Here is a 27,203-nt window from a genome sequence, read left to right as displayed (position 1 = left end):
AGGGATTCTGCATTTGCTGTTCCCACTGCCTGGAGCACAGTCTTTCCCCAGTTACACACAGAGCTTTCTCCCTCACATTCCTCACCTCTGTGTTGTAATATATAAATATAAATCTCACTGTCCCTACTAGACAATCCATAATTATTAGAGCATGTCCTTTTGGTTGATCAACTCTTGGGGAAGATATTGAATCCATGACTTTACCAGATATACATGTATGTGGATAATCTTGCCCACTTCCTGATTTCAAACTTGAAATAACTATATTAATCCAGATCATAATATTTACCACTTCCAGCACTGACGACATTTTCCCCATCACCACCATCTTATTCCTATTCCTCTGTATGTTACTATCCCTAAAGACACACAAGCCATCAAAGTGAGAGGATTTATATGAAATACACATAGGTGTAATTATCTTAGGTCAAAATAATGGCAGAATTCATAAATTAAATGGGGTCAATGAGAAATGTAGAGATCTCCCAGCGTACCCGAAATGGTGTTTGTGACTCAGTCAGTGGTACCACTCAAAGGTGAGTACAGCTCAGGAGCATATAATCACCCAACAATGGAATATATTAACAGTCCTCTTAGCCCGGGTGGTGAGAAGCTGTGTTCCTGGTCAGGTTATCACAAACGTCAGAGCAAATAATCACTTTTAAAATTAATACATATATACCTTAAACACTTTAACTTGAAACATATAATAAATGTTACTCAATTGCTGGCCAGTCTTTTAATGTTAGGACTGAAGCCTTTTCATTAAGTTATGGGTCTGTCGATTGTGGTTTATGTATTTTTTGCCTATGTTTCACCCACCGATGGACTGTCTCAGATATCCAGTTTGGTTTCTTTAAAGTGGAGCTGAAACTTTAAGCACACTCGTGGTCGTGGAGCAGAGTGCAACTGAATGCAAAATCCTATGGTTATGTGATTTCTCTTTCCCTTATTCTTTATTTTCGTGTCCACACAGCATTTGAGAAAAAATTGTTTTAGAAATTTGCCTTTAAAGAAAACTTCCACAAATATTCAGCTAGAGAAAAAACAATGCTCTTTCTTATCACAAGACTGTTTCACTAGTTTATGTAATTTTTATTACAACTACATACACAGGTTTGGAAACAAACATCAGTAACTCATTGTGGGAATGCAAGGTGAAAGCAAAAGTGCACAAAATATTGCAAAGTAGTTTCCTACCCTGAGAGTTCAGCATTCCTGGGGTGGTCAGTGTTTTTGCTTGTCTTAGGAACATCTGACCAGTCTGGGTCTGACCATTGAAGTATAAATTAATATAGTTTCCAGGATAAAACCTGCTTGTGAATATTTATTTATCTTATGAGATTCTTGATTCTATTCTTGATCCTGGGCTCTTATTAAACTTACCATCTGATTACTCTGAAGAATTCACTTAATTGAACATTTAATCCAGGCAAAGGGGCCAACTTTCAACTTACTGTCCTTTACTCAGAAGACCAGGTTTCACCTGGAAGACCCTTCCCTGACTTTGAGCAAGCCTCTCTACCTTCTTTATTCTTCTACTTCTCAAAGACAGTCTTTGATATCTTTTTCTTCTCTTTCAAGCAGATATTTTAAAAGTCAATAAAATTTTATATGAAAACTTTGAGCTTCTCAGAGTTGAGGTTTCAAATAAACACAAGATATTTTCTAGTGCATGTGACCCTGAAAATATGATTGTGCTTTTTTCCATAGAAGATGACAGCATGATAAGAGACATCCTTGCAGCTCAGCTTTATTTTCTTCAGCTGCCCTCTCTGCTTAAAGAGCAAATAAGCTTGCCTTGCCACTCTACCTATTTAGAAGATTTGATCTCAATTCTATATACCTTTCTCCTCTACTACATGGTATTTTTTAATTTCAAAATATTAAAGAGGTACAAATGTTCTTGTTATATGTATACTTTTTATAATGCTTGATTGGGGCTTTTAGTGTGCCCATCAACCTGAATAGTGTTCATTGTACCCAATATGGAGGTTTTTAACCCCTCTCGTTCTCCCCCCTCCCCACTTCTTGATTTCTTATGACCTATGACCTTTACATCTCTTTGTGCCCATATGTGCCCATTGATTAGCTCCCAGTTACCACAGAGTACACATGGTGTTTGTTTTTTCATTGCTCAGGTACTTCACTTAGGATAATGGTCTCCAATTCCATACAAGTTGCTGCAAACAACATTATTTCATTTCTTTTTATGGCTAAGTAGTACTTCTTCGTATATATATATACCACATTTTCTTTATCTACTCATGAATTGATGGCCGCTTAGGTTGATTCTACATTGTTGAGATTGTGAATTGTGCTGAAATAAACATTCCCGTGCAGGTGTCTCTTTGATAAAATGACTTATTTTCCTTTGGGTAGATACCCAGTAGTGGGATTGCTGGGTTGAATGGTAGGTCTACATTTAGTTCTTTGAGGAATTTCCACACTGTTCTTCATAGAGATTGTACTAATTTGCAGCCCCACCAACAGTGCATAAGCGTTCCTTTCTCTCTGCATCCACGCCTATATCTGTTTCATTTTTTGACTTTTTTGTAATAGCCATTCTGACACGGGTAAGGTGATATCTCATTGCAGTTTTAATTTGCATTTCCCTGATGATTAATGATGTTGAGCATTTCTTCGTATGTTTCTTGGCCATTTGTCTATTTTCTTTTGAGAAACTTCTGTTCATGTCTGTTGCCCACTTTTTAATGGAGCATTTAAACTTAAGTCTCAAACTAAAGCTTTCACTCTTCTCTCCTGCTCCTCCCACAGTCTTCCTCATCTCAACAGCTCTGCCCTCTCAGGTGCTGAGACCCTGAACACCTTCCTCTCCCATCCTACTTCAGTCCATTCACAAATAGTATTCACAGATACCTTCAAAATATATGCAGAATCTAGCTGCCCCTTACCACCACCATCACTGCACGGTGGTCCAGGCCAATATCATTTCTCCCCTCTTCTGCTCCAGGAGACTTCTAACTGGTGCCTTTGCCTTGGCCTTGCCCCATTTGATCTGGTCTCAAACTAGCAGCCAGAGGGATGTCTTTGTAGTTCAGATCACATCACTCCACTGCTCAAGAGCCTCCAAGGTCCTGCAAGACACCAGCCTCACCTTCCTTCCCCTTTCTGTCTTCATCTCCCTCTTTCTTCCTTCCTTTGTGTTTCCTTCCAGCCTCAGGGATTCTGCATTTGCTGTTCCCACTGCCTGGAGCACAGTCTTTCCCCAGTTACACACAGAGCTTTCTCCCTCACATTCCTCACCTCTGTGTTGGAATATCGCCTTAGCATGATCTACCCCTTCTCTCGCCCCTTCAGCATGTCCCCACTCCTTATCCTGCTTTATTTTTCTTCTTAGCACTTACCACTATTTACATACTATTAGTATATATTTATTCGTGTATTCTTTTCTTTCATCCACAGGGGCAGTGTTCTGTTCCCTGCTGTATCCCCCAACATCTAGCACAGTTAGTGCCCAACATTTAGTAAGTGCTCAATTAATACCTGTTTTATTGAAGTACTATGTTACTAAATCACATTCCATCCCAAGTGATAAATATGTGTAACCCTTCATGCTGCATACTTCAGTGTCGTACCTCTTAGTTGGAAGAATAGCTAGGAAAAGACTGGGAAAATGTGATTCAGTGATCGTCTAAAGGGAACAAAGAAATCTGGGATCCCGTGGTGTTATTTTTAGTGTCACTTTTCAGGATGTAGCAGGGCTGCTGCGGCTAAGAATCCGTGACAAGGAGTGGAGGTTTCAACCCCGGCATCTTGGCCTCTTTCCAGCTGGGATCATGATATCCTGCTCACCTAAATCCTTCCTGTTGTTCCAGTTCGAAACATAGCTTTCATTTCCTCTCCTGAAAAACCCTCTGTTAAAAAGAACTGCTGACAAATTGCTGCCATTTTTACCCCAAATCCAGTGTGCTTTTGGGTAATAGGTGAGTCTTCTATGACATGTAGCTTAAAACACTTAAGAATAAATGCAGCCATAGGAAGAACGTATTTTCTCATTTTTTTTCCTAAACTGTAATAAAGCTTTTTTTTCCCCTCTGAAATCATTCTCCTCTTTTTGCCCACTGTTTTACCATAAACGATACCAATAACTTAATACTGAGCATTATAACAAATTTGTTTGAAAATTTTGTTAGAAAAGCAACTGTGGTTCCTCTCATGTATTTTTTTTCCTCTCCCAGAGTACAACTAGCTCAGAAAGATTTTAGTATCTCGAGAGTTGAAGGGAGTTCAGATGTCTTTCATTAAGTTACAGCTGCTGCCGCACAGCAAACTGAAATCACAGCGTCACCATACATAAGACTGAAACTGCAACCCTCATTTAAAATCTCCACAAATAAATCTGTTATTTTATACCAAGTTGAATTTTCCTTTGATTACAAAAAATAAGCTGTTATTATGAGGTTCAAAATGCAAAGATTGGGATTGAGTTGAGACGATTTCCAGACTGCTCATTATACTTTATATAGGTTGTAAATATTTGGTGAACTCCATGAATTACGCCTTGTAACCAAGTCATCAAATAAGCGTATGAATAGCTACTATAGAAAGTCAATTACAAAAAATTATATGTTCTTTTCGTAGGCAAAAAGATAAAGTTGGGTGATTTATGATAGATAATAAGATATTATTTCAACAAATTGGGTTGAATGTCAAAATTGCTTTGTTGAACTTGAATTCTGATGAGTGGCGGGCTTATTACAGTGGCTCCTGGAGAAGGGATTGATTCTTTGTTTTGCTTAAAAAAAAAAAAAAAAAAAAAAGTCAAGTTCTCTGTGTAGTCAGTCCCACCTACTGGCTTTGCTAACATCCTGCAGAGATTCCCAGCCCTGCAGCCAGGTCCTCTAGTGATAATTCAAGCACAGGGCTACCCCAAGGGATCAGTTCAGACACTTCAGCTTCACCTTGAGGGCTCCTGAGAAATGCTGTTACATTTCTTGAAATGTAGTTTTAATTGTATTATGTGACAGTGGCTCTCAAAGTGTAGCCCCCAAACCAGCAGCGGCCCCAGCAATACCTGAGAGCTTATTAGAGATGCAGATTCCCAGGCCCTGCCCCAGCCCCTACTGAATCAGAAACCCCGGTTTGACTCAGCCCTCTGGATGATTCTGACGCACACTGAAGTTCGAGAACCACTGCCGTGCGGTAAAGCTCTGTTACTAGCGTGTATATCCTGCTTCTCTTGCAGAGGCCTTGAAGAACTTGCATTCACTGGTCTGCTGCCCAGGCTCACCTGAGCTGACGCCTGCTGAGTCCTAAAGCAGCTGAAGTGTAAATGTGGATCTCCTGTCCATCATCCAAACCCCAGTATACTAATTGATTAAAGTTTCTTGGCTACATTGCCTCACAGGTCTTTGAGGCTCAAGTGTGGGATGGATAGATGTCTGTGTGATAATTAATTTTTTTTTCATGTTTCCAACACTGAAAATTGGCATTTTCTTATTTTTTTTCTTTAAACTCTTCTGAGTTCATGGGAAGCAAATGAATGAGGGGCATTAAGAAGCTTGCTTGAAGGCAGAGCTGTGAATCCGAGCAAATAAGTGGGTGCATGTGCTTCAGTTTAAAATGCCCCATTGCACCTAAAAGTTTTCTTCTTGCCCAATAGAGATAATGGGGTTTATTGTTGTTTTTATTGCTGGGTTGAATGTAGAGACCATCACACTCCCTGCCTTAGGACGGCCATGTTCCTCAGTGAGTCTTTAGAGTGGGTGAAATTAGTGTCCTTGGGCCTCCCCTGCCACCTTTTCCCCATTCTGGCTGCTGCTTCCTTGCCTTCTCGGTTCTCATTTGCTCCTGCAAGACTGTCCTAGAATCCACCACTTCAGTGTCTCATCCTTGCTGGCTTTCTGAACTCTGAATCAATTTCTTCATTCATACATCACCAAAAACCACTGTTCCTTTAGATCAGACGTTGGGAACTCAGATACCTGCAGGAGCCAGGGAGATGATGTGAATAATGCAAAAGTGCCAGGCAAAGACAAATAGGGGTGGTGTGGACTTTAGCAAGCTGCAGTTGCACATACACCATTGGGGGCAGCAGCGTCCTCTTAACTTCCAGCTCATTTTCCAGCTACCAAAATGTGGGCCTGAGCTTGGTGGATTGTTGTTAATTTTTTTTTCCATGAAATTCTGAACATCAGGCTTTTTTACATGAAATCTGATGTTAAAATGTTGACAAATAATACATTTTTTTTAAACACTGTGACAAACGTGTCTGTAGATCGTTTGGAACCTTAGCTGTAGACATCAGGCAGCGTGTAGCATGAGTGCACTTGCACTAAAATGAATGCTAATGTTTACTTAATGTGTTCACTTTACTGACGTTTTAAATGAAGATGCCCATTTTTTCCTTTATTTCTTCAGCTATTTATCCAAGAATTATTTTTTTTATGAATCCTAAACTGGGGCAAATCATTTCAACTATATTAGTCTTCTTTTCCTCATTTGTAAAAGAAGGGAGTTGTACCATGCATCCCTTGAAGTCACTTTTCCTTATAAGACTTCAGGACTCTCTTTGCAAAAGGAAGGATACCAGGAGCCAAGTAAGGGCCAGGTTGGGTGTTTTGACAGACACTTGTATACGCATGGAAGTCCCTAGATTAGTTTGACCTGGACCGTATCCCTATCCCTAAGGTCTACTAGGATAGGAGGCTCTGTGGTTGGAGAGAACCAGTTCCATAAAAGAAGTGGGGCATTGCACCTAGAAGGAGGAGGGCCTGCTGGTCATATTATGGTGATGTCCATAGTGGACAGTCCACTAGAAGAGACAAGGCTGTACAGATGGGAGTTAGGACATGAACTAAGATACAGAAACAGAGGAATGTTGAACCCACAATGTTGGGTCCACTAAGACTGGAGTGAACATTTTTTCATTTTTTATTGGAAAATTGGAAAGTTTGGCTAAGACGATGGCCTCCTTTGAGTGCCAAGCTAAGATGCTTATGGAATCTATCCTGAAGAGTCCAGGAAGGTATTAGAAGGTCATGACTTGTGTTGGAAGAGGGGGTACCGCACGAGATTTAAATTCTAAGAAGATTAATAGATGGTGATTATTATGAGGTTAACATGTGGGTGAGAGCCCTGCTACTCAAAGTATGGTCATGGACCAGCAGGGTCCTGTCACCTGGGCGCTTGTTAGAAATGCAGGAGCTTAGGCTGAACCAGAACCTGCATTTGAACAACATCCCCAGGTGCTTCCTGTGCACATTAAAAGTTTGAGAGATCCTGAGACAAACTACAAGAGAATCAGTTGTTCTTGGCTTCAGGTGGTTACACAGGGAGGAAAGACCTGAGCAACATTTGAATGTGCAACCCAGAGGATTTGTTCCTGGATGAAGTTAGAGAAGAAGCTAAGGCAGAAACCAGATTTTGAGTCTGATTAACTGGGAGTATGATGATACAGTTAATCAGAAATTGAGGGCCTGATTACTTTGGGTTGGAAAGAAAAAGGGACAATGAATTTGTTTAAAATATGTTCTCCAAGGAATGTGTCGCAGGACCTGCCATGGTCCATACAACAGGAAGGAGGTCATACACTGCTTGGGACCCTCAAGGGTTTGTCTGAGGGGCCAGCTGTGCCTAGGTGCACATCTCTAGCCTGTTGACATTCTGAATATGTCTATCTTTGTTTTCTTTTGAACCTCCCTACTTTCAAAGTCAAATGTAGATTTTTAACTGTCATTTTTCTTAGTGCTAGACTTACTTACAAGCTCCTTGTCAAAAATACATGTTCAGGAACACAGAACTGGTACTAGAGGAAGTTTTGCTGTTGTTTTCAGGGAGTTTTGTCACCTGCATCAGTGAGGTGGTTTCCTTGGAGGAGTGATTGAGAGGGAAGGAAGCCTTGAGCATGAGCTTATCACCCAGTCGTCTGCAACTACACTGGCCATGTTGGCAAAGTCATTTCAAACATTTGCATGAAAAGTCCATTTTTATACTGTTGACCGGTGTTTCCTGAAAGTAAAAGGAGTATTGCTCATGTTAGAGCATGTATCAATACTTGCACTACAGTCTACATAGAAAGTGCAAGAGAGTAAAAAGAAAATAAAAATCTCCTGGAGTACAGTCCTCCTTCTGTGGCTTTTATTAAAAATGCAAGCGAAATTTACATAACATAAAATTAACCCTTTTAAAGGGAACAATTCAGTGCCGCTTAGTACATTCACAATGTTGGACAACTACCACCTCTATCTAGTTCCAAAACATTTTCATCCCCCCAAAAGGAAACCCTGTGCCCACTAAGCAGTTTTTCCCCATCTTCTTTACCCAAAGCCTTGGAAGCCATCCTAATGTGTCTTTTTAATATACACACAATTTTCCTTTTATATGCAATTGGACTCATGCTGTTCGTAGAGTTTAATATACTGCATTTTATCATTTAAATTTTTTTATTAGATGCATTTTCCTGGTCATTGAAACTTGGGTTTCAATGTAATTGTATAAATCCCTATGATCTGTGAGGTGGCTTTTCCTGGTGCTCTCAACTCTTGCTGCTTTAGAAACCTTCTGGCCTCCTGGGTATTTCTGTTTGCAATGCTCTACTCTTCATGGGGCACATGGTTTTCATTGCTGGGGCCTCTTTCGCCGCTGCATTTCATGAACTTGACAGGTCTCGTAAGAAGAGACTCTAGGCCCAGCCCAGAGCAGCTCATTTTGTCCCAGTTGCAAGTGCTATCAAATGACTCCACCAAGGGAATGCAAAACGAATTACTCTAATTGCACCATAAGCATGATATGAAGTTTGGATCTCACCTTTTGGCCCCTGGGAGAGAAAAATGTCACTAGCTTTAAATTGCTTTTCCATTTTCCACATAACTCCAGTTTTTACTGCTAGCAAAAATTGCCTCTGGGAACATAATGTATGCATAACACGGGCCTGTATGTATTTGTATATTTTATCATCTGTGTGGTATAATTAAAAAATGGGTTGCATGAGGAGGTGGGTAGGACACCTTGCCTTAGATGGGATTCTGTTGCCTCCAAGCTGAATGATCTGGAACAAAAACAAGAAATTTAATAATCATAATCAGGGGTTGCCAAGTGCAGCCCATAGGCTGAACACAGCCCTCAGTCTGATTTTGCATGGCCAGTGAACTAAGAATGGCTTTTACATATTTGAAGCGTTGCTTAAAAAAAAAAAAAAAAATACTAAAACTATATAACAGAGAACCATATGTGGCCCCTAAAGCCTAAACTATTTATTATCTGGCTCTTTGCAGAAAAAGTTTGCTGGTCCCTAATAATAAATAATAATAGTAACAGAGGCAAGATGTTTTAGTTTACATTTTGTACCAGACACTGTTCAAAGTGCTTGATTTAATTCTCATAAGAACTCTATGGGATAGGTATTATGATTATCCTCATTTTACAGAGGACGAAATAGGCCCAGAGAGGTTGAGTAACTTGCCCAAGGTCACACAGCCAGTAGTGATGTTTTCAACCCAGGTAGTGACTTCGCTCTAGATCCTGAATTCTACCACCACCCTATGCTATAACTCACAATTTGGCTCATTTTTCTCACCTGTATAAAGACCGGGGCAGGAACATCCTCTTCCACCTGTAACATTATGATTTGAATGTACTTCTTAGGTAAATGTTTTAATGTCATTACAAGTGGGAGATGTAGTCATAGAGCAGTACTTCCCAAATTCAGGGTCTGAAAACCAGATTCCTCCAAAAAAATCCACATATGAAGAAGGTTCCCTGGTCAAATTAGTATGAGAAAGCCTTTAGACAAGTTTCTTTATTGTAGCACTCTCAGAAGTATTACTTTTATGTGAATCTCAGCAAGCAGGGGGGGCTATGCAGCTATCTCCCAAACCTATTTTTTTTTCCCTATTGAAGGGACACCAATTAAAATCTTTCAGAACTCCTGTTGTACTAGAAAAAGTCTGCAAATGGTGTCATTGAGGTATTATTCAGCCCAATATTTTTCCAGAAGTATCAAAACAATGATGTAATCTAGGCTTTCATTTATTCATATTTACCATAAATATTTATTTTCCCTGTTTTTCTGCTGTCACTCCTCCTCCTCCCTCCCCTTTTTTGGTGTATGTGGGGCAGTCCTTTTCCTAGAGAGTTAGATAGTGAAACGCAAGCTCATTTAGATTCCTTTTAGTAGCTCTTATATTGAAAGTCCTATTTAGTTTATGGGATTACCTATGGATTTGATTTGCCTTAACTAAATAGGTTAGTGCTGCCCAGACAAGAGTTAGCTAGAGGCTCCCTGATTGATAATATTTATCTCAGAGACCGAGCAGGTAATGTGCACGTTGAAATACTATTTACTTTGGCATGTCTTAATTTGCCGACACCGTCAACTGGTACATGTCAGGAAGCATGTGACTTTGGGAATTGTAAATATAGGCCATTAACCAAAGAAACAGCTTTATGAATGCCTTTTAATTCACCAGCTGTTTAGTCATCCCGTACCACCAGGATTTTGCAAATTTGACAGAGTGGAGACAAAAAATATGCTGTCAGAAAACTGGTGACTTCTGGCGTGAGATCATGGTCTTGGTTTTCCCAGATTTTTAAAATTCCCCAATTATTTTAGAGCTCTCCATATGGATGCCAAATATATGTTACATAAAGTAAAACAAATATTTCATTTTATTTTTGAGTGATTGCTGGGTTTTGTAGGAATGTGGCTGTTCTGTGAGCTTCGAGGCACTGAAGAACATTACATGCATGTTGCTTGTCTCACATCGGTAAGCACAAGTGAACATGGGCATTCGTGTGCACTGACTGTACGTAGGTATATATACGTTTTCCTCCTCAGTGTAGTTATTGTAGGAGATGTGTGACAGTAGATGCAGTTACTTGGGACAAGGGTCTATATAGATTCAACAGGACATTGTTAGAGGGTATCTATAGAATCAGCCTTAGGCAATGCAAAAACGATCTCTCAGGAATGCTAACAAACAAGCCATTTGGTATGGACATTTGACACTTCAGCCTCTGAGTGATGACCCAGAACAGCACAGGTGTCCTCTCCTTTCATGTGAATATTTAGACGTCTAGAGGTCCTTTTTGACCTAATACCCAGTGTTGTCAAGATAACCAGCCGGGCTGACAGACTGTTTTGACTATCCGTGAATCACTAAACTAATTTTGACTAAGAATGTATAAATATTATCCAGGCCCCTCTAATTCTATCTTTCAAACACAGCCACCCATACTCATAGATAGCAGCTTATTTCCTGCCCAAATACTCACTCACCATGCTCGGAAGGCAATCTGAGAATCAGATGGCACTTAATACATTCCTTCTTTAACTTTCATCAACTTCACTCTGTGGACGGAGAATAGCAGATGCAAAATTTATGTTATCTCAAAGACATTCAGACTGTGTCAAGAATAGCTCCCTCTTTCTTCCCCCCTCAATTCTTTTCTTTTGGATTTGAAAACTTTATGAGAATTATTATTGACTTCCCAAGGGCTTTTGAGATTACTATTGGGTTGTCTCTTTCCTCATTTTTTAGCAAAATTCTCATTGCTTTTTGACTACCTGCTTCAGAAATAGGTTGTTATCAACTATTATCATTGTTTTACTAATTTAACCTTCTATCCTGGGTTTATCAACTGGACTTGTCTAGGATGATGGCTTAGCTTCTTTATATGCATGAAATCCTTCACTGTTATCTTGCACTTTTATTTCTTGAGGCAACAGTTTATGGTTTCTCTGCCTGATTTGTTCTCACTGTTATCACTGTCATTGTCTGCCTGTTTGCCCTCTTGACCACGGGTACGTGGGAGTTTCAAACACTGACACTGATATCTTGTGAGACATACACTTAGTACCTGCACTTGCCTCTCCTTGGTTGAGCCAGGAGAAAGCAGTCGACATGAAAGAAATTGTTTTTTCTTCTTGACACAATTTAGAAGTTGGTCTCTGATATACAAACAAATAGTAATTCTGCTCCTATTTAATTTTAGGATGGATTTAGTGTCCTAGATGAGTATATTCAAGGGATAAAATGTTAATATCATTTATCAAATCATGTCTATGTCACCAGCCTCTCCACTCTTAACCTCCACCCCTGGGGTTTTATAATTCTGAGGCCCAGAGCCATGGAGACACAAGGTTTTCAGGATGCTGGCCTTCCTGCTGCCGTGCTGGCTTCAGCCTTGTCCTCAGGTTTGATGACCAGACCTTTGGTGGCCCAAGTCATGTTCTGATCGTGTACCCCAGTTCTTGGAAGTGGACTTCTGTTTGGTTTCTGTACCGAATTATCTAGTAAGTGTTCTCCCAAGAAGCCCAGGCCTTCCAGACCAGAACCATCTTAAGCAGGAGGAGCTGTTGCTTCTAACAGGCTTCCTCTGGGCCATCTCCCTGCTGCCCGATGGGATCCTGCAAATCAGCAGCTCCTGGATTACCTGTGGCTGTGAACCATCCTCCTAGCCAACCACCCATGGCTGCCTGCATTGCTTTTATAATGCCTGTAACGTTCTTTAAAATATTTTCACATATATGGTGGGTTTGTGTGGGTGGGTATGTCTGTGTGTGTGAATTTGAATCCCAAACTGGGGAAAGTGGGTTTAAAATTTTAAGTGCCCCAATTGGTAGTACTCACCCTAAGGGTGATTAATTAATCTTTGAAAAATTTGAATCAGAAGCCTGAAGGTCAATCATTATATATAAATTATACCTCAATAAAGTAGATTAAAAACAGTACAGGCCTATTCTCCTGGTGGCCACCTACACATCCTCTTCCATATCTTTTTCTCTCATTAGCCCAGATGCTCTGATACTAGCATACTGCAGTGATTACTGCATTAAAATCTCCTGGAGGGCTTGTTAAAATGCAGATTACCAGGCCCCACTCCCAGAGGTGCTGATTTTGCAGGTTTGGGATCCAGCCTGAGAACTAACATTTCTGATAAGCTCTTATGTGATGTTCAAGCTGCCAGTCAAGGAACCACACTTGAGAATTGCTGGCATAACGAAGACTAAAAATGCATTTTCCGTGGTGGACTTCTTAGTGATATTCAGGATGTACGATTTGTCTAGAAATAGTGTGCAAGCCCTGCCTCCCTTGTGAGACCAGAGCACAAGAATCGAGCAAGCCCAGATGCCTACATGACATCTCTTGGAAGCTAGCTAGAAATACAGAATCTCAGTGCAGATGCTCAGACCTGCTGAATCCAGCTCTGTACTTTAACAGACTTTCCAGGTGACCCTAATGCACATTAAATTTGAGAAACGCTTGCCTAAACCAAATTTAGCTCACATCATCTAGTTCAATGGTCCTCAATGATAGGTTACATTAGAATTATCTGCAGTGTTTAAAAAGCAGATTGATGGCCCAAGCACACTCCATTTGTTAATCAGAATCTCTAGGGGTGGGACCCAGGCTTCTGAAATGTCTTATAAATATCCCCAAGTGACTCTAAGGATAACAGGTGCTGGGAACTACTAATCTGAGCTCTAAGTGCTATCTGCATAGTTTTAACAATGGACCAGCTGGAAATCTCCCTTAGCTTGCCCTCAAAGTTAAATACTGACAATTTAATGCCAACTAATACCTTCTCCTAATTGAAATGAAATGATTTTATTTGCCATGCTTTTATAGACCCATAAGAGAAAACATGTTGGTGATTTCTCTATAATCTCTATTTATTTTAGAATCTGAGCCACTGACTATATTTTGAGTCAGTCTAAAGCTCAAATGCCTTTGTAAAACTGAATTTCTAGTGTAAGATGAAGGTGTAGTTACTGGAGTATTTTTCTGGAGATTTGTGAAATGTTGCAATTTTACATTCTGAGCACCTTCTAAGGAATCTTGTCTTAGGCAAGATTAGACCCAGTGGAAATCTTTACTCAAAAAGCTTCATAGTTTGCTCCAAGTACATGGAAATGGGTCTTATTGCTCTTCTTGAATGCCCTTTCGTCTCACCAGAACTAGCAGTGTAAAGGAGTTAAAAGCTGTATTTCAAATTATGTGAGTTTCTGATTTCTGTTATTTGAGCAAATGAAAATGAATTGACAGAGCCATTAGGCACCTTGAGAATAGCCAATTGCAATATGCCCTTTTTCTTATCCCCATTTACTTAAAAAAAACCAACAAATAAACAAAAACAACATGCATAGGTCAAGATTTATGAGTTGCAGGTACCAAGAAATTCCCATATTTTAAATATTTCAGATGGCCCCATTCATTGATTATTCTCACCACTCAGACACAGGGAAGATGAAAGCCACTGCCTGTAGCATCTTGCCTCCTCTTGCTTCCACATGCAAGAAATGTGAACTTCAATTCTCTAGAAATGTGCAGGTCAGAATTTCCATTCTGGTGAACACAGATTTGTTCAGCCCAAGTAAGATGGGTTATGACAAAAACAAAGAGCCAATCAGGAATAGCGGGACTCTTTCCAGGGCCATCACTGCGAGATTGGACATCCCATCTGAAGTCACTGTAGGAAACATCAGCTCCCTTAGGATTAAAAAGAATTCTTCTGGAACAAGATCTAGAGATGAGAATTGAGATGAAGGAACAAGAGTTCTGCCTGAAGTGGTACTGACTATATAATAACAGTACTCATTATCTTAGGATGACAACCTCTTCGTGTATAGAAAAAGGTTAAAAGAACCACTAGCAAAATGTTGTTGGTGGCTGTATAAGAGTCATGAGATCTGGAGTGATGTTTACTTTTTGTTGCGTATGTCTTTACTTTACATTTTCCTACAAAGGGCATTTAAATATTGCTTTCATAACCAGGAAGAAAACAAAACAAAACTAACCAGTGTTCTTAAAGGAGAAAAGTGAGACATATACTCAGTGTAAGTTCATGTATTTTTTTTGTTTAGTTTTGTTATAGCTTTGTCTCTGTACATTTTTGCATGAAAAAGGGATTATTTTTGTCTATGACAGTTCTAGTGTTCTAGGGGCAAATGTGACAGATAAGAGTGAGGTCCAAACATTTGCCTGGAAGCTGGACAGTGCCTGCATGGTGAAAATAAGTTTAAGGAGTCCCAGAGGAGAAGGCAAAAGTTCCCAGGAGAGAATTAGAGGCAGCTCCTGTTCCTCTCCCTGCCCCCAAATGATTTACCACAAGCCCTCAAGAGTTTATTGAAGGATCTTTTCCCGACCCTTCTAAGCTTTAAGTTAATTTAGGGGAAGTTGGAAAATATTAAAAGATTAAAGAATGGGAGAACAGTAACAACATGCTGGGGATGTGGGGAAACCATGCCAATCTGGACATCAGAACCTACTCATTCCTGTGGTCTGGTTCCCTGGCACACAGGCTGCACTTGTCCACTCCCGATGGGACCAGAGGGAAGGCGGCCAGCGTGATAGGAATCGTCTCACAAGCGTGTTGCCATCAGACCAATGTATGTGCTCAAAAGGCTTGAAGATGCCTCCTGGGGCATTATGTAGATGACTACCATACAAGCTTATTTTCAGCAATTCAAAGGAATATCTAAGTCATAGTTTATTGTTTCTATTAATCTGGAAATGGTCAAAGAAGTTGATGGGCATCTAGTACACTGCGGGCATAACTTTTCAAGGAAACACTGAGGCTCTACTGACACCTACTGGCATTTTCATCTATTTTATGTTAAAAAACAACACCAAAACAAGACAAAGAAGCATTTTTTTTTCTACAGTCCTTTGGCATCATTATGCTTGGTGTAATTTACCTGAACAGCTAGAAGAAAGGTTCTGAAGGGACCATTTCCACATCATGGAAGAGGGAAGCCACTGGGTGACAGTATCCCCGATGTGAGTGGCTAATCACAGAGCTCTTACTGCCTCTCTGCCTTGTGCCAGCTGCTTCTTGACCTTGGGCAAGGCCCTTGACCTCACTTTCATCGCTGCAGGAGACAGAAGCAGCCCCCTCCCCTTTAGGGCTTCTGAGTGTTCTGGTGGCATTTCCCACTAGCTAGAGCATGGGCCCTGTCCCTGGAGTGGTAACCTCAAAGGTCACTGTCAGTGACATTTTCATCACAAATAAACAAAAATCTTCACCAGTGTTGTATTTTCAAAAGATGGATGAAAGTTGTTTAAGCTTCTTCAAAGCTCACCATCTCTGTAACTTATTTCCAGAAATGACTAAATTAGAATGATTAGACAAAGCCAGTGCATAGTCTGAGAAATTGTCTCCTTTTTTGCCCTTGAAAACTATGAACTTTGTTTTGTGTTCTGGAACATGTTACAAGCCTCCAGGTTGAGAAAATGCTTCCCAGTTAATGCCAACCAATCTATTTGTGCTTTTTCTGTCTGTTCTTGGGAAACTCTGTGTGGGCCTGTGGTTTGTTAGGCCAGTAACAGGATATTCGATAGTCCCCAAGGAGTGACGGTCCATATTTTTAGCCTGACAGAGGAAGCGAGGTCTGACGATGAAAAGTAGTTGAGGCATTTCTTTAATGCTACTGTTCCATTTCTTCCTTCTCCAGAATTCTGACTTCACCATTATGCTTGCCGAGGTTTTCTATGCTATTTACAGTTCTCAGAAAATGGCCTTTGCTCTTTGTAAAAGAAAATTTACCTTTGTAGTTCCTGTCTTCTCTCAGAAAGCCATTAGGTATGACTGGAGGCAGTAAAAACTGTTATGTTCACACGCATTATAGTGGCTACTATCAAAAAATTCAGAAAGTAGCAAGTGTTGGCAAGGATGTAGAAAAACTGGAACCCTTGTGCACTGTTGGTGGGAATGTAAAATGCTACAGCTGCCGTGGAAAACAGTATGGTGGTTCCTCCAAAAATTAGAAATAAAATTACCATATGATCCAGTAATTCCACTTCCTCATGTTTATCCATAATAATTGAAAGCAGGAACTCAAGTTGTTTGTATACCAGTGTTCCTAGAGCATTATTATTCACAATAGCCAAAGAATGTAAGGAACCCAAGGGTTCATCAAAGATGAATGAATAAACATACAGTGGAATATTATTTAGCCTTTAAAAGACAGGAAATTCTGGCACACACTACTGCGTGTGAACCTTGAAGATATTATGCTAAGTGAAATGAGCCAGTCACAAAAGGACAAATCCTGTATGACTCCACTTATATTAGGTACCTAGAGTAGTTAAAATCACAGAGACAGAAAGTAGGATGGTGGTTACAAAGGGCTGAGAGGAGGGGGTGTGGGGAGTTATTGTCTAATGGGTACAGAGCTTCACGTTTGGAAGATAGAGTTATGGAGATGGATGTTTATCATGGTTGCACAACAGTGTGAATGTACTAATGCCACTCAACTGTTCACGTAAAAATGGTTAAAATGATAAATTTTGTATGTCTATTTCACCACAATTAAAATTAAAAGAAATATTAAATAACAAAAAGCAAATCAAATTAAAAAAAAAACACTCGGTTAGAGCTTAGTCACCTCGGGCCCTTGCAGAGATTAAATTGCTTGACCATTTAAAATCTCTAAATACTGTTCAGTGATATCCTGAAGACACTTCTGTGAGGATGAAAATGTTCTCTGTCTGTCCTGTCCAATATGGTAGCCATCAGCCCTGTGTTGGCTTTGAGTGCTTGAGATGTGACTAGTGCAATTGAAACACTGAATTTTATATTTATTAAATTTAAATGCAAATAACCATATATAGCTAGTGGCTACCATACTGGACGATGCAGGTAGAGTTTACGTCTATATCACTGTTTATTCCACGATATTTTCTCTTTCTCTGCACTGAGCCATAAATCTAAACAGGCTATAAACCTAAGATGGTAAGGAATCAGCGTATGTGTGGGCTGTTGAACCCACAGTATCAATTTGCTACCAAGCATTTTGCCAAGGGCATGATTTTTTTATGGCACTCGTTGGCGTCAGTTATTGGACCCAAGGGCAGAATTGGCCTTAATTCATGGGCCAGCCTTTTCTAGCAAATGCCCTTTTAGAGACCCAAATTCCATTACTGCATGCACAGTCTTTTTCTTCACTTTTCCTTGTAAATCCATGGAGTGATGGTATGAACTGCAACTGAGGTCCAAGTCCTTATACAGAAATTATGTGAGCACATCGCTGTTTGCTCTGCGTACCCTGGCAGTCATGGAACATTTTACTTTTTAAGGCTTTGCTGGAAAACACAGAAAGGTGAGATATGCAGCAAATTCTTAGATTGAAAGACTCACATAATGTAATTGATGAACTCCTGTGCATTCATCCTCTAAAATGGGAATAGCTAAATATGTGATTATGAATTATGTAACGTTGGTTAGAAATAAAACTAAGATAGCCAGCACCTGAAAAGGGGCTTATACTTAAACAGGCTGCAAAGAGAAAGCTTAACAAGTCAATCAGTGGGCACCATTCCTTTGTGGCAGCCCAGTGTTTAATGGCACTATACATGGCACATATCTTCATGGAAAGAGTGAAAGCTGTTTATTAAAGAATAAAATACGAGCATGCAAAATGTTGATGGCCTTGTGCAGGGAAGAAAAGTTTATGTTTTTATTACACAAAATGGTTACAGTCTATCTAATGAAAACAACCATATTTGGCTCCAGCAGACTTGCTCACCAAGAATATTTTTTCTGTCTCTTTCAGCAATGGGTGGAAGGCTTGAGATCAATTATACACAACTTCAGGGCCAACAACGTCAGTCCAATGACATGCCTCAAGAAACAGTGAGTTTTGTTTGCATTACCCTTTGTTCTTAACAGCTCTCAAGCAAATGATCAGATTAGGAGATGAAGGCTGAGTATATGTTCAGGCAAACTCCTGCTTGCCAAAATTCCATGCCCCTGACCTTGGAGGAGTTGACCAGCACACACCTGTACTCTTTATCCCACTTGGCAGGGCATGCATGATGAACCCACAACCTGAAACTTCTGTGAAAGGAGTGGTTGATGGTCACAAGATTCTGCAACCTCAGTCACCCAATATCCTATGGGTTGTGGTCACTGGGTTTTGTGTCCCCAGACCGAGTCTTCTGTTGGATAGGTCTGTGTTCCTGGGTCCATAACTGGGCACTGGGGTAGATCGAGCCTCCACTGCTTAAAACTGAGAAATGGGAAGTGTGGCCAAGAGAAGCCACTAGGAAAAGCATCCATGGCTAGGGTCAAAAAGGAAGTCTTGGCGCCAAGCACGAGGCTCCATGTGTAGCACACAATCAGAGATCTGAAAGTATTTCTCAACGTCATTTTAAAATTTGATCAATCAGGGATTCAATCAATCAAGGATTCAACCAAGGTTTCAAAAGTACTTTCTGAATTTCTTTATTTTTCCCATACAAGAAGGAATCACCCCAGCTTACTAGATCTCAAATCCAGAGGGGTACTACAATGGCAGATTATAACCCCACCCAAGTAAACCTTTTATGGTGACATGAAAATTACCCAAGTAGAAATCCTAGCCAAAGTCAGACATCAGCCTGTTTGCAAAGCAGTGATCCGTGAAGGTGTAGGACCACCTGCCTTCACAGGGCCGTTGGCAGGTGGTTTTGAGGTGTCAGAGGGAACCATATGGAGAAATTGTAGGGATAAGCCCGCATCTCTCAAAACCAAGCCCCAACCCCAGGAGTGTGATTCATTGTCCCCTCTTGGCAATGGATTAAGAGGTCAGTCCTTGAGGCACTTTCATTTCTTACCTCCTGGTCACTTTGGCTGTGCTCACGAGTGTGGGCTCTGGGCTATAAATCTCAGCTTCGCCGTGGCAAATTCTTAGCTTTGTGCCTGACTGTCCTCTTCCGTGACTCAAAATCACCATGCAGATGGAATTGGAAAGCACCTAGCCCAGTGCCTGCCTCCTAGTCATTCTTTATTCAATGCTAGTTATCTTAGTTTTCATGATATCCCTCCAATTTTCCTTGCATCCTCTTAGCGGAAGGAGGTTATTTAGTCTTGTATATTTCTATTTGTTGTACAGATGCTTCTCCCTTTCCTCTGCAGTTGCCCTGGCATGTTTTCTTAAAGAGAAACCCAATGGATATTTTGATGTTATGACTTCAGGCACTGATAATCCCAAAGGATCAAAGCTCGCTTATACCTGAGTGGCCCGAATATCTGCACCTGGACACCAGATCTTACGGTGTCCTGCCCAGATCCCTTTGTGGAGCTGAGGTTCACCCAGCCACCAGCTGCTGTGAGGGGCTCACCAGGGGCTCAGACCTGCCCACTTCCCAGAGAATTGCCCTCTTGCTGAAGGGGAACTTCCATGCCAGGAAGATTATAATCCTCCCTCCTCCTGGGGGGCAGCCCACAGCCAATGACAGGCTGAAACAGAGTAAAGAAAGGATATTCTTCTTGCCGCCATGTTCTGGTGCATATCACAGGAGCTCAAGCTAACGCTGCAGCTGAAACCACAACTTTGCTTAACTCTTTTCCCTGCCCAATCTGCTTCCCTCACTCCCTTCATCCTGAAAATATCCCCTTCATAAGTAGTCACTTGTGCTTCTAGGAAATTTAAGATAGAAAATGTACCAAATCATCATGTTTTGCAGATTGTTAGAATATTATTGACTAAAAACAGTGAGAATGTGAGTCATTAGCTAAGAGCCGTTTTAGCTCTGAAGTACAGATAAATGTTCTAGGTCTCCACGTGTCCTGAAGGCCTGGGGAAGCAAGGAATTGTTCACCATCAGTTTGAATTGATGAACTACTCTTACCATTGGAAATTAAGGAAGGTGCCCATGCCAATGGTACCTTGCAGTTTGGGGAGCTGGAAGTGATGAGTCCCCATTGGTACTCAACACAAGGCTGGCTGGTGTCACTGTGCACTTACATTTCCTACCACCTTAATATGTCATTAAAGAGCAATCATCAAAAGCAAGACCAATCACAAATAAGCACTGACAGTGTATTTTGCTCAGTACAAGCACCCAGTGTTCTAATTCATCTAGGGTCACCAGGTAAACTAGAGGGCTCCCAGTTAAATCTGAATTTTTAGATAAGTAACAATATTTTAGTGTATATATATATATATATATATATCCTGTGCAATATTTGGAACATACTTATAGTAAAAAATTATTTGTTGTTAATCTGAAATTCAAATTTAACTGAGAGTCCTATTTTTTTATTTGCTAAGTTTGACAAGCCTAAATTCATCTCATAGTACATAATTGTCTCTGATTGTCAGAATAAATGTTCTTTCTCTGAATGAACTTTCTTTTAAAATTCTTAACTGAATTGAAGCTGTTCCCTCTAAGAAACATTAAAGCAATGTTGTTGCTGTTTTCTAGCTGGATGAAATTGGCATTCATGACTAACACAAATGGTAAAATTCCAGTTAGGAGGTAAGTAAATCATTCCTCTCTGTTATCCATGCCCTGGAATGGTATCCGTTTGTGATACCAAACCAAAGAGAGAACTCTTTACAAGTGTTTGTGTGTTAATTGCCTTAAAGATATTTTTGGAATTCTCGTTTGAATTGCTTTGTGAAATGCTATATTCAGTGTGTAAAAATAATTTATGGTAGTAAAGCTGCATTTTTTCCCCAAAATAGGTACTTTGATAATTTAAAGATTATCTGAAAATGTAGCATTATTTTTGTTAATCTTCTAATAAGTGGGTTTTTAGGATTTTAAGTTTCTTTTACTTACTTAGCCTGAGCAACTATTAGCTAAACTTAAAGAAGTTTCCATTGCGCAATTCATCTGGCCGTGTACAAGCCGTGGCGGGAAGCGTGTTGGCCCTGGTTGGCGCATTCTCATTCTGGGCTTTGCTGTTCCTCTGGTGCTCGGGGTGGGTGGGGCTCCTTCTTTGGCTTCTTGCTGCTTACTCTCTAGGTGTACTGTACCTGACACCACACACTCTTCAGAGCTGCCGCTTCCTCCCTTGCCCTGCCCCAGGTAACAGTGACAAAGAACAAAAGGGAAGTAAGTCTTGGGTGGAGTAAAGCACGAAGAGAATATGAACCAGATACATCCTCCATGTGTGTTCTTTCATACTTACACAGAGGGCCCCTGCATCCCTCTTTTCGGCTTCTCACTACCTTTCAGGTGTTAGGGTTTGTTAATGGTCTCTGGGTATAGTTGGAAACTCTTGAAACGGTAGTAATGGGAATTCTTTACCAAAGTCTCCAGTATCTTTTTGGTTGGTGTTTGCGTTAAGCATTCGTGGAAATTCCAGAAGCTGGGCTTGGCCTCAGAGCACCTACTGTTCACATGGAGCCAGGAGCAAATTTAAGTTCATGAACGTAAGCCCACAACCTGAATCCAACATGGGTTCCCCAGGTACCAACCTGTTCTTCTAGGATTCTCAAGACGCAGGTTCATGTTGATGACTTCTCTGGATGCCACTTTAGCAAAGAAGCAAACTGATCAGTAACAACAAAAAAAGCCAAAACAATTGGGCAGAATCCTATCTTAGCACCGATCTCTCAGAGAGGAGATGAACAGGTCACCAAGTGCGTCACATTTGAGTAGATGTATTGAGCAGTGGTGCGCTGGTCACTCCTGGCCATCTCTGACTCTGCTTTGCCTCCCTCCCTGCCCAGACACTTCATTCTGCTCTGAACCTTTCATTCTGCATCCATGCGAGAGTATCTCCATACTCCCTTGGTGTTCACTCTTTTGCACATTCAACAGAATTGTCACAGAAGTTATCATTTTTCTTAATTCCATGTACTATGACAGTCATGAACAAAAGTATCCACGGGACGTGACTGAAATATCTATGAAAGAATATAAAGCATGAAAATCATGAAGAAGACCTTGGGCAGTATTTTTTCTTTTTCTTTACCCTTTCATTGAGGGCTTTCCGAGTCACTGACCTCATGCCTTTGTTGTGGTCTTTACAAATCTATGTGTAGGTTTCTTTGCTTCTATTTAATAACTTATTATACTAGCAGTCAATTTTATGTCTCCTTGAGGAGTTTAAAAAAAAATCCCTGTTAGCACTCTTGACTGTGGTTGCTAGCAAAGATACTTTACACTTATCCTTATTTTATTTAAAACATTTTGCTTAGTTGAGCAATAGCAGGACAATCAATGTACCCCAGCATCCTGCAACTACTGCATTTTTGTTTAAAATCAGTATTGAAGGAGTAAGTCCAGACTTTTGAGAGCACAGATAGCAGTGTGAAGAACAGAAATGCAAGTTGGATCTGTTTTTACACGCTTTACTATCCTGATTGCTCTTCCGAGACAAGGTTCAGGAAATGGATAAAGTAGAAACATACAGATTATGATCAGAGCGCTTCTAACTAGCAGTTCTGGTTTCCGTTGTATGTATCCTACTAATCAAGCCCTTGTCATACACGTCTTTTCTGATTCCAATGATCTTTATCTAGCACATTCACGTACAAAATTATTACCACCTTTTTTGTAGAAATAGCCTAGGTATTTTGGCATCTTCTTAGCTCACTGTCACATGGACTCCTTGGGGCTTGCCAGTATTAACAGATGTTTGACACAAGACATCTGTGATCTGGGGACAGTTTATTACAGTTGATGGAGAATTGACACCAAGCCATAAAAAGTGGCGAACTCTCCCGGTGGACGAGCTGCCAGTGGTGAGGTGGAAATTGTTCTGAATGTTTTAATGGATATGAAGAGTAAACACTTTTAAAATGTCATTTCAGCACTAACATTCTGGATTTTTTAAAATGGAAACTATTAGTGTAGTGTGCATAATGTTAAAAGGGATATGGCTTCATAATCACTCACATAGATTGGGAATGGCCCCTGCTCTTTAGCATTACACCAAAATCTAATATGCAGGAAGTTGCAGGAATGACACATGAAGAAAGTCTCACTCCTTGACTCCCTCTTCTCTCTTCTATAATACAAATATAATCTCTTGTCGTCTTCCTTTCATTCAAACTCACAAATCCACACTCAGTTTATCCTCCCACTCAGACCAAAACTTTGAAAATAACTCTTTTGTTTAGCCATCTCTCACCCCTTGTAACCTGGGGTGGACACCCATGGCTAGATTGTTGGGAAATTGGTAGCCAGACAGCAGTTGTTGGGATTGGGTGGAGGAGATCCCAGAGGAGACGGTTGTGTTAAAGAAGGCTGTGAGCCTCAGGTATGGTCACGGCAGCCCGACTCCAGCATAATCCACCTGTGTCCCGAAGGCCCGGCAGCCTGCAGGAGGGTCTGACTCTGCTGGGTCAGTAGCCCTTTCCTTCACTTCAAGGGTCCTCTCTGACCATTTCAGACGGTGATGTTAAGACCATTGGGTAGACTGCAGACCCCGTGCAGGCAAGCAAAGAGCGAGACTCCCTCAGTTTCTAGGATCATTGCTATCTGAATCACCTGCAAAGTCCCCTGGACCACAGAATTTAACCAGGACTCTAATAGGACTGGACACAACTCAAGGGTATTGGCTTTTGTAGCATTTCTTTTGTGGAAGGGGTGGTGGTTTATTTTGACTCAACAAAAACGCATTAAGCACCTGTCAGTTATCAAGCACTAAGCTGAACTCTTTGGGCATGGGCCTATATATAAACAGTTGAATAAATCACAGTGCCTTTATAAATACTCCAGGTACCTATGAAATGCAGCCATATTATCTGCCCTCACTCTCTTCCCCTCTCCTTCCCCATTGAGACATCCTTGTTCTACTTCCTATTTCTTGGCACCAGGCCAAACCCTAGCCAAAAAATTCAATTCCTATATACCCTTCCCTTCCCGCCAGCACTAGGTTCTGTCTCACCAGAAAGGCTCAGTCTCCCTACCTGCAGTGTTCATGACCATGGCAATCAGTTTTCATTTCATCATACCAGGCCTGTCTAAACCTAACAGAGGCTCAAGTTAGCTGGAATACCCTGAGGTTCCCATGCCAAGATTTTCCTCCTGATTACAAGTGCCAGATCCTGCCGGAGTCTATAGTTCTTACATTAACATGTACTTTTTTCGAAAAAAAGACATCCTGAATAGCTACTTTCCCCCATTAAAAAGGTCAGATAAATTGCATCTCACCCCAATTCAATGTATAAAAATTGCATAAACTCTTGAGAAATGAGAGAATATAGACATTGCATCCTCTCCACAAGGAATCTTTTAGCCAGTTTATTGATGTCACACATATACTCTCTGCCATGCCTGTAGATTTGTTAAAGAGAATTCAGAGGCCTCCTTATATTTGAATACAACTGTCTCAAGAACTCTTAAAAATGTACTTCTTGAAGTATTCTTGGATCTGTTATGAAACAGTAAAGCTTTGAACGAACACATAATAATTCATTTACCTAAAGCTACTACTTCTCAGTCTATTTGGGGATGTCATACTCTGCCGCTGAAGTGGTGCTTCTTCCACTCATCAAGATTAACTGGCTGTCAGTGCTGACATTTAGGGCCTGCCTTCCACTTCTCGTGAAAGGCGGGAAGTATGAAAAGGTTGGGCATGAGACGCTGTTAAAAATCCTCTCGTGCTCACAAGGAAGGCATTCCAAAGCCGAGCTTCACAGACAAAAGTAAGCTCTCTCTTCAAGTCAAGGCTAGACTTTGAATTTAGAATGCATTTTTTTTTGTTTTTGTTCTTTATTTCAAAATATTACAGGAGTACAAATGTTTTTAGTTACATGGATCACTTTTGTAATGGTCAAGTCACAACTACAAGTGTCCCCATCACCCAGATAGTGTTCATTATACCTATTAGGTAGGTTTTTGCCCACCTCTTCTCCCCCCTCCCCCCTGCTTGATTTCCACTGAATTTTACTTCCCTTCGTGCACATGTGTGCTCATCAGTTAGTTCCAATTTAATAACGAATACATGCGGTGTTTGTTCTTCCATTCTTTAGATGTTTCACTTAGGAGAATGGTCTCCAGTTCCATCCACATTGTTGCAAAAGGCATTAATTCATCCTTTTTATGGCTTAGTAGTATTCCATAGTATACATATACTGCATTTTGTTAATCCACTTATGAATTGATGGGCACTTGGGTTGATTCCACGTCTTTTCGATTGTGAATCATGCTGCAATAAACATTTGAGTGCAGGTGTTTTTTTGATAAAATGACTTCTTTTCCTTTGAGTAAATACCTAGTAGGGGGATTACTGGATCAAATGGTAGGTCTACTTTTAGTTCTTTGGGGAATCTCCATACTGTTTTCCACAGAGGTTGTACTAATTTGCAGTCTCACCAACAGTATGTAAGTGTTCCTTTCTCTCTGCATCCATGCCAGCATCTATTATTTTTGGACTTTTTAATAAAAGCCATTCTAACTGGGGTAAGGTGATATCTCATTGTTGTTTTAATTTGCATTTCCCTGATAATTAGTAACGAGCTTTTTTTCATGTTTATCGGCTATTTGTCTATCTTCTTTTGAAAAGCTTTCATATCTTTTGACCACTTTTTAATGGGGTTGTTTGTTTTTTTCTTGCTGATTTGTTTGAGTTCTTTGTAGATTCTTGTTATTAGCCCTGTATCGGATGTAAAGCTTGCGAATATTTTCTCCCATTCTGTACGAGATTGTCTACTTGCTCTGTCAGTTATTTCCTTAGCTGTGCAGAAGCTTTTAACTTTAATCAGGTCCCATTTATTTGATAATGAATTGCCTTGGCTTCCAATCAGGGAGTGAATGAAGGCTCCCTTTGGTGGCTAAGGCACAGCTCAGAGCTAAGTGTGGGGTTCCAGGGTACCAAGTCCTCTCCTCGATAGTTTTCATTCTGAGTGTCACCAATGCATTTGTAACAGGGAATCTCTCTTTCCTACTTTTATCACCACCAGGAAATATGCTCATTAAGGTGCTATCCATTTGATTATCCCGGCGCTCACTGTGCTAGTTAAAAGGCTATTCAGAAACACCATGTATTGGGATAGTGCCAAGATGCCGCTGAAACATTGGATTGTTGTTCCCCAGCTCCTCTATGCTCCTCTATAGCTTTCACAATAAAGTCCCTGATCCTTGAGGCAGCTGACATTTCAGAGTGGGTCAAGGGTGCTTAGCTTGAAAACAAAAACAAAATATGTCTGATATCATGTGTATACCGTCATTAAGTGTGGGAAGAAGGACAGAGGAGTTCAGAGGCATGGGCTGAGAGGCCCCTACTTTTCCCCGAACCCAGATATTGTCAACATTAGGTTTTGTCCCAGGGCTGCTGCTTCATCCACCACATTCCTTTTTCCTAAGAAGGTAATTTGGTAGGATCAAAAGCTATCACTGTTTTTGTCCAACAGTGTGTATCCTTCACAGTGCCCCTGGTCCTCATAAGCACCTAGGGGGACTGTTGGCCTTAGGGTCAAGTGGCTTCACTAGCCTAACCAGCTCCCGGAGCCAGAGAGACATGGAATAGCTGGTTTGGGTGGAACAAAAACACCTAAAAATGAGAAGTAATTT

The 27,203-nt window shown here is 40.6% G+C and overlaps 1 protein-coding gene across 3 annotated transcripts in view; it reads left to right on the top strand.

The window, feature by feature from the left end:
- Nucleotides 1-27,203, top strand: part of PLCB4 (phospholipase C, beta 4) — a 133,690-nt gene that overhangs the window by 23,685 nt on the left and 82,802 nt on the right. For all 3 annotated transcript variants that reach the window (XM_012639251.1, XM_012639249.1, XM_012639250.1), the window contains exons 5-6: nucleotides 18,521-18,600; nucleotides 21,156-21,209. In XM_012639251.1, the coding sequence (XP_012494705.1) occupies nucleotides 18,521-18,600; nucleotides 21,156-21,209 (134 nt within the window). The remainder of the gene's footprint in view (nucleotides 1-18,520; nucleotides 18,601-21,155; nucleotides 21,210-27,203) is intronic.

This window comes from Propithecus coquereli, unplaced genomic scaffold, assembly GCF_000956105.1.
Source record: "Propithecus coquereli isolate 6110/MARCELLA unplaced genomic scaffold, Pcoq_1.0 Scaffold139, whole genome shotgun sequence".
NCBI lineage: Eukaryota > Metazoa > Chordata > Mammalia > Primates > Indriidae > Propithecus > Propithecus coquereli.
The sequence above is the reverse complement of the archived record's forward strand: the minus strand, read 5'-3'. Positions and strand labels throughout refer to the sequence as shown.